The sequence below is a fragment of the Podarcis cretensis genome (assembly GCF_951804945.1).
Source record: "Podarcis cretensis genome assembly, chromosome: 3".
Classification (NCBI taxonomy): Eukaryota; Metazoa; Chordata; class Lepidosauria; order Squamata; family Lacertidae; genus Podarcis; species Podarcis cretensis.
In genome coordinates, this window is record NC_137172.1 from 22,792,417 (window position 1) to 22,805,211 (window position 12,795).

At 43.5% G+C, this 12,795-nt stretch overlaps 1 protein-coding gene across 5 annotated transcripts in view; it reads left to right on the forward strand.

Moving 5' to 3' along the window:
- Positions 1-636: 636 nt before the first annotated feature.
- The window catches only part of THADA (THADA armadillo repeat containing), a 153,409-nt gene continuing 141,250 nt past the window's right edge, over positions 637-12,795 (forward strand). Inside the window, exons 1-8 of one of the 5 annotated variants that reach the window (XR_013836565.1) lie at positions 637-825; positions 4,545-4,644; positions 6,224-6,318; positions 6,934-7,064; positions 8,319-8,467; positions 8,574-8,606; positions 10,676-10,724; positions 12,548-12,738. Coding sequence is in view for 4 of the 5 variants with exons in the window: in XM_079968402.1 (XP_079824528.1) it covers positions 4,569-4,644; positions 6,224-6,318; positions 6,934-7,064; positions 8,319-8,467; positions 8,574-8,606; positions 10,676-10,724; positions 12,548-12,738 (724 nt within the window). In the remaining variant the exon portion in view is untranslated. Of the gene's footprint in view, positions 826-1,656; positions 1,677-4,544; positions 4,645-6,223; positions 6,319-6,933; positions 7,065-8,318; positions 8,468-8,573; positions 8,607-10,675; positions 10,725-12,547; positions 12,739-12,795 lie in introns of those variants that run through there. The other 4 variants (XM_079968402.1, XM_079968399.1, XM_079968400.1 and 1 more) reach the window with 4 other exon arrangements.

The window sequence follows — 12,795 nt, forward strand, 5'->3', positions numbered from 1 at the left end:
GCACGCAAAATGTTACAGTTTGCAAGCTTAAAAACTACCTTTTTCTATGTTAACGAGAAGAACTCTTTATTTCTTAACCTCAAAACTCAGAAGTAACTCCCGCGGAATTCAGAGTCCCCTCGTCCTCCCCATAGCTGTCAACTTTTCCCTTTTCTTGCGATGAATCCTATTCGGAATAAGGGAATTTCCCTTAAAAACAAGGGAAACGTTGACAGCTATGCCTCCCGTGGATGGTAAAATGACCAAACCCGCCTGCTGCATTGGACACAGGGGGGTTTAACTCCGGGGGGAAAAACGCTTCGGGGCCGAACTGTCAGTCTTATTAAATTCCGTGGGACTTTAACTCTCTCAAGCAGGACTGGGCACCTTTACCTCCACTGCCCTGCAGGGAAGGCGGGATATTATTAAGGAGGGAGCTGTGTCCTGCCCTGATGCTTCGCTGGACTGCAACTCCCATCAGCCCCACTCAGCAATGGCCAAGGTTCAGGCATGATGGGAATTGTAGTCCAAAGGCACCTGGCGAGCCTCAGGTCCCCCCCCCCCGCCTTTTACGGCCCTCCATTCCTCCCTTAGATTGCCCCTCCGGCTGCTCCTCCAGGCCCGCGCCTCCCTCGGCCTCCCCGTTTCCCCGGCTGCCTGAGTCGGTCCGCGGCGCATCCAGCGCGCTCGACCGGGGCCTCCCCGCGCCCACCTCCGGGCTCAGAGGAAAGACGTGGCTCGGCGGGCGGAGCGTTGCCTGTCGGTTCCTCCGTCCGGCCCCTCGCGGCGAGGAGGCGGCACCACCAGAAGCCGGCGGAGGAGAGACTGGCCGGGCCGAGCGGGGCGGTAAGCAGCGGGAGGCGCGTAAAAGCGCGCGGCGGGCGAGCTCTCTTGGCGAGGGGGGCGCTTCCCTGGATGCGCTCGCCGCCGCCTTTTCGTTTGCTTGTGTTGCAGGTGGGGCGTCTCGTGCATTTTTAAAACTCCAAAACAATCCCCCCAGTAAAGGGTTATTGGGGACGCTAAGCTGTTCTCTGAATCTAGCTCCCAAACAGCAGGGTCTTCCTTCTCCTCCTCTGCTTTGAACCAAAGAAAACCGCTCCTGGGATTCGGGGCCACGCGTGTAACGCGCCGCTCATAAAGCCCAATCTGATCAAGCGTGCACGCTGCACCTTTAAGGGACATCGGAAGCACAGTTACACTCCCCCCCTCAAAGAATTCTGGGGCCTGTAGTTTATTAAGGGTTGCTGGGGATTGTAGCTTGGCAAGGGGTAAACTACAGTGCCAAGGATTCTCTAAACAAAAAAATTCCTTCCAGTAGCACCTTAAAGACCAACTAAGTCAGTTCTTGGTATGAGCTTTCGTGTGCATGCACACTTCTTCAGATACTTCTTCAGGATTCTCTGAGGGAGAGAAAGTGCTTTGGATGCGCCTTAATGGTATAGTGTGGTACATAGCCATTCTCATTGACCCAACCTCGAAAGTGCAGTGCAGGTGGTTATATAATTAGGCAGCAATCCTCGCCATGCTTAGAAGTTGTTTCCATTGAATTAAGTGTGGCTTACTCTTGGCTAAATAGAGATAGGATTGCCGCCTTTGTGGTGAAGAAGAGGCACCTCTCCCTGCACTCCATTGCAACGTGTGGAGATTTGTGCAACTTGCTGCCATGAGTGTGATGGCCGTCAGTCATTTATGGCTATGTAGGTATCTTTGTTGATCATATACCCAAGCATACTTTGCCTATGGAGTAGCTAATGAAACAGACGAAATATATAAAAAAATAAAAATAAAATGTCCAGTAGCACCTTAGAGACCAACTAAGTTTGTTCTTGGTACAGTGGTACCTCGGGTTACATACACTTCAGATTACATACGCTTCAGGTTACAGACTCCGCTAACCCAGAAATAGTACCTCGGGTTAAGAACTTTGCTTCAGGATGAGAACAGAAATCGTGCTCTGGTGGCGCGGCAGCAGCGGGAGGCCCCATTAGCTAAAGTGTTGCTTCAGGTTAAGAACAGTTTCAGGTTAAGAACGGACCTCCGGAACTAATTAAGTACATAACCAGAGGTACCACTGTATAATGAAACAGAGTAATTCGTGGGGGGGGGGAATAACAATAATAAGAGAAATAAAACAATTGCATTCAATAAAAATGATTGTTGTAATGTCTTGCTTATAGGATTCCCTGGGTTGATTGGGGAGCAGGGGGCTGGACTAGATTTTTATCTGATCTGGTGAGGTTCTTCTGATGTCCCAACCTGACTGATCCCCGGTGCTGAAAAGAGAGAGACCAGTTAAAACATTCTGTAGAATCTGGGGTGGATAACCATTATCCTTCCAGATGTTGTTGGAGTCAAACTCCCACCAACACCAGTTAGCATGGGCACTGGTCAGGGATGATCAGAGTTGTCCAGCAATATCTGGAGAGCCACAAATTAGCCATCCCTGTGATAAAGGAATTTCTTGGAATTTTCTCTTCTAGGCTGCAGGTTAGACTGTTCCCCCATCCAATGTATGTGGGCATGGAAAGTGAGCCAAGTCAGGGAAGAGAGTTCAAGCCAGCCTCTCTGGCATCATATTTTGGTGTGCAGAGTATTTTTTTTTTTTTTGTGGGAGGTCATTCAAACATACAATTTCCCACTTGCAACGTGAAGTGAAATGAAATCTCTACCATTTGATGCTGCTGTATGTGCAGACTGGCCTAAATTCTGGGGCTAAGCCATGGTGAACAGTGGCTCCAATTAAACTCAGGCAAGTTTTGAAATGAGGGGAACCTGTGGCTGTATGAGAGTCAGGGGCACAACATTCGCTCTAGCTGCTGTTGACTGTTGTCCTTACATGTTCACCAACTCCACAGGTCATTAAAAAAGTGTATTTATGGGTAGCTGTTGGAATCTAGATGGAGTTTAGATGATTAATGGTTGGAATCAGATGGTTGGTATTTCAGGGAAACAGATCTATTCTTCTAAGCGAAGAAACAGATCTGTTCATTCCAAGAAGTAGCTGTTGTAGGGAATATCACAGAATTGATTTAAGGGCAGGCCTGTGTTGCCCCAGATAGAGATTACACACTGCAAACATTATCCATGTTGTCAGATGCCAGTGGTGGTTGCTCGTGAGAAACCAGTCAGGACTCCGACTTGTCTTTTACAGGTTTTATTTAGGTGCAAAACTATTTACAGTGCAGAACCACAAGTTCACGTCTGCCTCAGACAGAATCCGGGAGTGGTCGTTTCCGGGTCCTCCCCCAACATAAGAGCTTAGTCACCCCCAGCCTTTTCCTTCCTTCTTTGTGTTTTACACCTCTGCGCAAGGTGGGCGATGGAAGAGGTGTGCTTCCCTCCTGGCCGACTTGGCCAGGAGCGGTGCTGAGGCTCCCAGCAGCATCTTCTGGTCCCTTCCCCTCTTCCCCACCACAGGAAGAGGAACTGCTTCGCAAGATTTTCGAAGGTTCCCTGTAACCCAACTGCCCTTCTGCCTCCCTTCTCTGTTCCGATGGCAATCCCCTGACACATGTGTTTATACTTCCATGCAGCAGTGGTAACATGTAGGCCCTCTGAGTGTTTCCATGCTAAGATTGATTGATGCTGGTTCTGTACTGAACCATGGCCTGGTGGATTTTATTTTTTAATTTTTTAATGCATTGAATGCTTGTGTCATAACAGAGATTTGTTCTAATTGATTTATGGAAGTGTTTCCAGTATTGAATTGAAGAGCATAACCACAGAACCAATAGCTTACAGTTTTATGATTTCCAAGCCTATCTCATTCAGGCTGATATGGTCGTGAACAAAACTATCACCTGTTGTTGTCGTTTAGTCGTGTCCGACTCTTCGTGACCCCATGGACCAGAGCACGCCAGGCACTCCTGTCTTCCACTGCCTCCCGCAGTTTGGTCAAACTCATGCTGGTAGCTTCGAGAACACTGTCCAACCATCTGGTCCTCTGTCGTCCCCTTCTCCTTGTGCCCTCCATCTTTCCCAACATCAGGGTCTTTTCCAGGGAGTCTTCTCTTCTCATGAGGTGGCCAAAGTATTGGAGCCTCAGCTTCATGATCGGTCCATGATCACCAATTTAGTGCAAACTAGTGCAACTTAGTGCAAATGAGCAAACATGCAGGTCTCCAGGGTGAAGGTCACTGCCATAGTGCTGCTGCCTTGTTTCTGCTATTTTTGTGCTAACATAGGCTAAACTATGGTTTGCTTTGTGTTACGTTGAACCCAGGCTTGTGTTTTGTCTTAGGTAGACAAACCATGAGCCCAGTTTGCGCTGTAAAGTCTTGGGATGAAACCCAACGGCAACCTGTATTTTGCTGGAGTTTACAATCAAATTTTTACATTATGGATAAAGCATTGCCCATTGGTAAATTATAGATGAAAAATCTTAGACTAGCTCATAGGGTCTATGAATATTTTCTGAACTTCTTGTGCACCTTACGTATAAAAAAACCAACTGCCACAAACTTTTTGCAAAACACAAAGGTGAACGGGAATTAAACAGTCTTTACTTTTAAATTGTGCATTTAAAACAGTGTTGGTACCAAGTGTCAACTTATAATCTTTTTCAGTAGGTAATTCTTTAATCTACCAAAATGGTTTTAAAGAAGAAGAAAGAGATTCAAGTTGATGCCTTTGTTCTTGATCACCAACAGCTTGAAAGACTTCACTGTAAGTATAATTAAGTTGTTTAGTTTGTCTCTCTAGACGTATTTCAGTGGTACTATAATGACTTTTTAAATCCAGTCCTCTTGATGATACCTTTTTAACTTAAAAAGAAAAATCAGCCCTTTTCATGTACTGTAGTTTATATGCTCTTCCCACCCCATTTTGAAAGAGTTTCTGCACTGAAGATCAAAATTAAAGGGAAGCATTCCAGAATGCTTGATTTTGTTATTTTATAATTCTCCTTAAAGAATGTATTGAGGATGCCCTTGAGACACTTTCCTAATTTTCTGGGGTTTTTTTTGTAGAACGTTGGTAGAAAGTAGGTCCTGTGGAAGCTGTAATTCTTGTAAAATTTGCTAAATATTGTGAAGAAGAAGAAGAAGAATACCCTGCCCATCTGACTGGGTTGCCCTAGCCCAGTGGTGGCCAAACTTGACCCTCCAGCTGTTTTCGGACTACAATTCCCATCATCCCTGACCACTGGTTGTGTTAGCTAGGGATGATGGGAGTTGTAGTCCAAAAACAGCTGGAGGGCCAAGTTTGGCCACCACTGCCCTAGCCACTCTGAGCGGCTTCCAACATATATAAAAACATAATAAAACATTAAAGCTTGAACAGCTTTCCTTTAGGTTATATAGTTATATAGTTACTCATCTCCTTGACATCTGATGGGAGGATGTTCCACAGGGTTGAACTCATTCTGCACAGTAGTAGAGCTTTAGGTAGCACTTGGGCAATGTAGACCCCACTCCTATATCTTCTCCAGAAAACTATATTTTCGTCTTTAATGCAGCACTTGTCCAAGAATTGGATCTAGACATCTGAGAGTGGAGTTTCACTTGTGGAATGTTCTTGTAAAAGAAAGAAGGAGAAATGGTTTTCACCGATTTCTCCCAGCAGCCCCTGACACTTCCTGAAAAGCAATTATGTGAGGTTGAGGAACTCTCTGGAATAAATGAGAGGTGGCAAAGGAGACTGGAGGAGGGAAAATGCAGGAATTGGTGAACGCTGTTTTCCCTCACCCCCTCTTTCCAGTTCTGGAAGCCTCTGTTGGATCTTAGCTTCTTCTGTGAATGGATAGGGCCCTGCTGGAAACAGAAGGACTGTACTGGATTCAGAGCATTAGTTTCAGAATAAACTAAAAATAAAAACTATGCAGTGTACTCTGCCTGAAGTTCCTTTGCTGTGAATCCAAATGATATGTTTTCAGGTTGGGGTGATTTTTACTGGACCTTCTACATTCTTAATCACTGTTGTTGGATTCAATACAGAAGACGCTTTTTATGTCTCTAATAATTGCCCAGAAATAAGAACTTTAGTAGCTGTGTTCTCACTGATCGTAGTGGTGGAAGAAAGCAACTTTTGAAATTATTTGTCCTTGTAAAGGCGCAAGAACTGTTCTTGTTTGATCTGTTAACTTGCAGTAGTAAACAGAAGTATATGTGTTAATGGGTGTTTCAGGTGTTTGGGTCAGTGAAACATTCACCCCCCCCCCATAACATAAAAGATTTAGGAATTGGCATTTATAATATGCACATGATGATAGAATATTAAAGGTTTTCTTTACTTTCTTTCTGCATAGCTTTTGCAGATGCTGAAGGACAAAACCTAGCCTCTCTGCTGCTGCGTTGTGCACTGTTGCCTGATGGCATCCAGCAAATCCATTGTGTCAAGCAGGTTTGATTTTAGTAGCATTAAAAATAATAACATGGAAATGTGTAAGGAAGAGCTACTGATTTTCCTACTAATGCTTTTCCTACTAGTTAGGAATGGTTGAAGCCCAAGTAAACCAAACAAACAAATGTGATCCAAAAAGTGGAGATGTCAGTTGGCTTCTCCCCAGCCCTCTGATGTTTTATTTGATGTGCAGGAAGTGGGTGGCCACACCATTACTGGTAAATGTCTCCTGCAGGATTTGTCAAGGTCCTCAGGCCAAAAGAAGGCTAGCCACCCCTGGTTTAAAAGAAGTAAGAGTATCCAGAAAACTGGAACACTGAGCTGGAGAACTTTATAATGCAACCTTTGGTTGTAGATCGCATTTGCATTACACACACTGTCCTTGCCATAGCTGTCAACTGTTCCCATTTTTAAGGGAAATCCCCTTATTCCGAATAGGATTCCTCGCAAGAAAAAGGAAAAGTTGACAGCTATGGTCCTTGCTGACTTCGATCGTATAGCCAAAAGATAGATTGTGTTATCTAATGTTTTAGTAGTAGACGTATCTGTATGTATAGGACGATGCAATAGCTAATGCTGAATTCTAAAAAGAATATTAATCTTTGTTGTGCATAGATTGTGCCTTTACTAGAGAAGATGGATAAAAGCTCTTTGTGTGATCCCATGGTTAAAAACTGCTTAGATGTTTTGGGAGCAGTGTTCTTATCTCTGGATGTGAAGAACCCTTTGAAAAAAGTGTTGGCAAGGTAAATGTGTAGTTTTTGCCTATCAAGTTTGGGGTGTGGGCGGGGCCACCCGTTGCTCCAGCCGTCCAGTTCGGAGGACAAAAATAGGAAGGGGTGTCAACTACCTAGCCACCAGAAGTGTGTGTGCGCGCGTGTGTTTGTGTGTGTGAATGCATCTGGGGAGCTACTAAGTTCATGCTTTGCAAATAAAGAATTAACTACTGTCCGTTTGTCCTGCTTGGGCTCAGTGTGCTTGGGACAAATGGTCTGACTTGGTATAAGGGAGATTCCTGTATCTGTAAGGGTCTCCCAGCTCTCCAGAACAGATTTTTGGGGGGTGAAGGAATTCAAAGAGGAAAGGGAGGATTGGCAGAAACCTTTCCCTTGCCCCCTTCCATGAGCAGGAGCTTAGACACGAATGGAGCTCCAGTCACCAGGTTTCCGGATCTGAACCTTTCTGTTTAGCACTTTGTGATCAGTTCCTCAACAATCCCGCCCGTATTTCTGGGCATTGTTTGCTTGACTTTTGTTTTGTTCCTGGCCAGGGCAACTTTTGTGTCTGATTTTAAGACTGAATAGGATTTATAGTTTTGGCTATGCTGCACTGTAGACCAGAGCTTTCGAAACTGTGTGTTGTGACACGTTTAGTGTGTCGTTTGAACGCTCCCTGTGCTCCTTCCAGGGCTGGAAAGGGGTTAGTTTAACTTCGGGTTTGCTAGTAAAACTGAACGACTGTGTTGCAAAATGATGCATGTTTAAAAAGTGTGTCACCGACATGAAAAGTTTGGAAGGCTCTGCTGTAGACAATAGGGATGATTTGATCCCTGTTGCTTTTAATATTGAATTAGAATGTGCCGTTTGAAAAGAAGGCATGGACAATATGGTTGCAGTTTGTGAAATGGTGAATGTTCTGTTGTGAACCTTGGGTTTTAAGTGTTGGCTGCCTCTGCCTTATTCGATTCTATCCTCTTCCACCAGAGAAGGGATAAGTTTCTACTTAATTGGTCTCACCATTTTTGACTGAATGCTCTCTACCTCAGGTTCATGGATGATGTCCCTGTTCCTTTTGATGGTCTAGAAACTGTAAAGAATCAGACTCACATTAAATTTTACTAGAACAGTGAGTGCCACAGTTTCTTATCCTGTAATCAGATTCACTAAAATTCATGGTGAAGTGTTATGGCGCCCAGAAAGATCGAATTACATGTCCTTTTACATTCCATGCTTTTAGTATATACATCTCAGATAACCTGGCCGTGCTCTCTTCTCATGCAGCTCCCTAAACGGAATTCCTGAACCTCTTATGGCAGAAGCTACACAGAGTTTTGTGTTCTGCCTCAGAGAAGAACTAAAAACGACAGACCTGTCTCAGTACAGAAAGACTATGGACAACCTTGCTTCCTGTATGGAAAACAACACTATAGGTATGATGATAAGTTTAAAACAGTTTGGAACTTGCAATTATTACAGAAAGAATTTATATTGTTATGATAAGTAAAAGCTGCTTAAATACATACTTTCATCTTTCAGGTAAATCAAGTGTGAATATCCTGTTCAAAGAAGGTAAATTCTTGACATTTCTGCTTAGGTTAAAATGTTCTAATAGTGCCGCTCCATGGGAATTATGAAAATACTTTTCTACCCTTTTGGTAGCTCTTTGGGCGGTAGAAAGAATTAGAAAGGGGGATCTGAAAAAGTGACTTTAGGTATTACCGACTACACTGAAAATGATGCTATCACTTTATATCTGTAAACAAGTGCTTAAAATCCAGGTTGCAGGCTTTCTTCCCACATGTGATTATTCCCTGGGAGTGCTGGCAACCTGGGGAATTTGTTTCTGTACCAAAGGATGTCACTTTGCATAGCTAGCACATTTCTTAGCACCCTCTCTGCCCCACAAGGTGGCAGAAGGAATTTGGAGCAGCTATTGGAACCTTTATCTTAAACATTAATTGAAATAAACTATTTCGCTAGGATGTGGGTGGCGCTGTGGGTTAAACCACAGAGCCTAGGACTTGCTGATCAGAAGGTCGGCGGTTCGAATCCCCATTACAGGGATAGCTCCCGTTTCTCAGTCTCAGCTCCTGCCATCCTAGCAGTTCGAAAGCACGTCAAAGTGCAAGTAGATAAATAGGTACCGCTCCGGCGGGAAGGTAAACGGCGTTTCCGTGCGCTGCTCTGGTTTGCCAGAAGTGGCATAGTCATGCTGGCCACATGTCCCGGAAGCTGTATGCCGGCTCCTTCGGCCAATAAAGCGAGATGAGTGCCGCAACCCCAGAGTCGGTCACAACTGGACTTAATGGTCAGGGGTCCCTTTACCTTTATCTATTTTGCTTGTTGGTATTTCGTGGGATTGATATGGTGGTAAATACTTTAATCTACGGAGGCAAAATTGTGCATGGGTTATTGAGTACACAGATTATAGCCCTGTTTTAGCCTTCATGGACCACAAGGAAGAGTTCCTGCCAGTGAGATGTGCTTTTCCGTTTTTATCTCCCCGCTGCCTTGCAGCAGACCACTGGGACTGGTTCACACGTGCCTGTTCTTCATTTCATTATAGCATTATCAAGTGGTCATTGTAAGTTATGTAGCACGACCAGCATGCGGTTCTTTACTGGGCAACATGTCCTTGCTCCCAAGGAGATTGGAATCCATGTTTCAACAGTGGAGAGGAGATGGTGGCGAATGAAACACTCAGGACTCTTTATAGCACCCAAAATGCAATTTTTTAAAGAATGCTTTCAGTTCCCGCATTCAACTGACAGTCATCAAATGGAGAGAAAGCATGTGATGTGAACCAGGCCTGTAATTAAACTTATTAATTGCTTAACGCCCCAGCCTCTAGGCAACATACAATATAAGGAGTATGTCATCTGTATCATAGACTGTGGCACTTGTCTTTCTCTTTCTGTATGGTAAAAGTGTTGGGAAAGAATAGCAGTGTCAGGATAATAATAATAATAGTTAAGGTAGTTAGCACCATTGTTTCAGGCAATATTTATTTTCGAAGCATTTTTATTAATGCCTTCTGACCTTAGTTCAGAAGCTGGCTCGCAAAATGTAAAGTGGCAACTATAGCCATGAAGCAAATGTGTGGAACCCGGCAAAGCACAGCCATAAATTGTACATGAAAACCAGTAAAACAGATCAGCAATGATAATGGCAGCAAGGAGTTCAAATGTGCCCCTAAATGCCTAGATTTATTTTTTTTTTTTTTTAAAAAAATATCTGGTGCACAAAAAAACCAAGAGTAGGTCCCAGACAGAAAAGGATTTCCATAAATGAGGGCTTGTCGCTGAAAGCCACTAGCAAACTCAGAAGGTGGAGACATTGTAATCGGTGTCTCTAATGACTTTAAGAATGGCGCAGGCTTGTATGGAAGTTGGTAGTCATTCAGATGCCCAGCTATTATATAGCTGTTTATTCTCTGTAGATGTCTCAAGTTTCTACCAAGATTTAAAGATGGAAAAAAGAGAACCTGGAGTATCCACTGAGATGCAGTTTTGTCATTTTGAAAAATATTACATCTGTAGTCTGGCATTTCATTTATTTATTGCTGCATTATCTTTTTATGGGAGACCTATTTATATCAAATACTGGCTTATGTATGCTTTCCAACTATATTTTCACAGCTCTTCAATTTCTGCAGAAATCTGTGCTTGAAACAGAGGAAGAAAACAGGTGAGAACTGCTTCGTGTAAAATGTGTGCTGGTTGGAATGTGAGACACACTGTGTAGGAACACAACAAGGTCTGTTTGGAACAATATTGCCCTTGTGCTTCTTTTGAATTCCCTAAGATGGATGAGCTGCAGCAATCTGTGATTCATAGATAAGTTCCTGGAGTTCAGTCACGCTCTGTAGAGAGGAAACATTGCTGTTTGGTTTTCTTTAAGAGTTTATCCAAACAATTCTGAAATCTGAGAGGAATGCAGAAGAATATAAAAACAGTTGTTGAATGGTGCTGTTTAGAGTTCTGTTTAGCAAATTTTCCCCAGTAAGTGAGGACTTGCTTTTTTAATTCCAGGGGCAGAAATTAAGAGCGGTGAGAGGATGTCCTTTTTTGATGGGCTGGCCAATCTAATCCTGAAGATTCAGAGGGTTGGTTGTAGGCTTTGGCTGTATTTGCCAACAGGCTTCCTACAACTATAGGGACGCAGGTGGCACTGTGGGTTAAACCACGGAGTCCAGGACTTGCCAATCAGAAGGTCGGCAGTTCGAATCCCCTTGACGGGGTGAGCTCCCGTTGCTCGGTCCTTGCTCCTGCCAACCTAACAGTTTTGTTTTCCTGGAATGGAGAATTCCTGAGATTCAGTATGATGTTTTAGACTCTGTTCAGAAAGCAACTCGAGTGAAGCCATTTGGAACTGAGTTTAGTTTTAAGCTTGGTTTTCTACAGCCTAATAGTATGGTCCCTTTCCTAGATGATAATAAAAATGTAAGAACCAACTCATTGGTGAAAAAGAGCTCAGAATGTTTTTAAGCTGCAGAGAGGTGTACCCTTTTAACGGCAAATGGGTTATTGTATTTTAATATTCTGTTGCAAGCCACCCAGAGTGGCTGGGGAAACCCAGCCAGATGGGTGGGGTATAAACAATACATTATTATTATTATTATTATTATTATTATTATTCCCACACAAATAACTTGGTCTCACTTATCTGCTAAGCCTAACAGTTGTTGGTGGCAATTGCAAAACCAGTCAGCAACTTGTTCTCTAAACAGATACTACATCAACATGGAAGTCCTTTTGAATTTTCAAAAGATTGCTGTTCTCAGAAATATAGCAGTCATGAAGAATATGAAAGAGAGAGAAAACAACTCCCTGACTTACTGAGCCTGTGCAGAAAGCAGAACTTGCCTATCCCATTAGGCAGGATGAGGCCACTGCTTCAGACGGCGGAAGCCTTCCTGGTGCCCTGCCACCTCAAGCAGCGGCGGCGGCGAAATGCTGCTGCTATCAGCACCAATTTTGGGATCTTGGATCTTGCCCAGAATTGGCACTGATAGTGGTGTGGCATCTCTGACAGCTGTGGATGCGGCAGAGCAGGTTTCACACACCAATTCTTATTAGAAGCATCCACACATATTGTTGATGATCATTTTCTGAGACCTTGTTATGTGTCTTGCCCCCACCCTGTTGATAGTGCAGTGCATGAGACCACAACATAGTTCCTTCTCCCTGGTGGTGCCTACATTGTGGAAATCCCTTCCAAGGTCAATTCATTGATTGTGGGGTTTGCATGGCACATTAAGACATGGTTATTTCAACAAAGTTCCTTCTCCCTGGTGGTGCCTACATTGTGGAAATCCCTTCCAAGGTCAATTCATTGATTGTGGGGTTTGCATGGCACATTAAGACATGGTTATTTCAACAAAGTTGAAGTTGGTCATTGCCTGTGATGGAAACTCATGTCACAGTTAATGGATTAATTTGATGCTGCCATAATACACGTTCAAGTGACTAATACCGCTATTCATTTCCAATTTTCTTATACATTTAAAGAAAGCTCAGTGGAAATCGCATTGCTCAAACTCGGCTGATGCACGATTTGTTGATGGGTGTTAAAGTTTCAATGATGTTGATACAAAAAATTCAGGAAAACGTTCAAGGAAATTTCTGGAAGACATTAGATTCTCCTATTTGGCAAAGTATGTGTGGACTGCTGAACCATTTTTCACACTTCTTAATTAATGGTAAGTAGTTCTGATATTTAAGGGTGTTTTTTTAAACGCTTCTTACTATATTGGGCA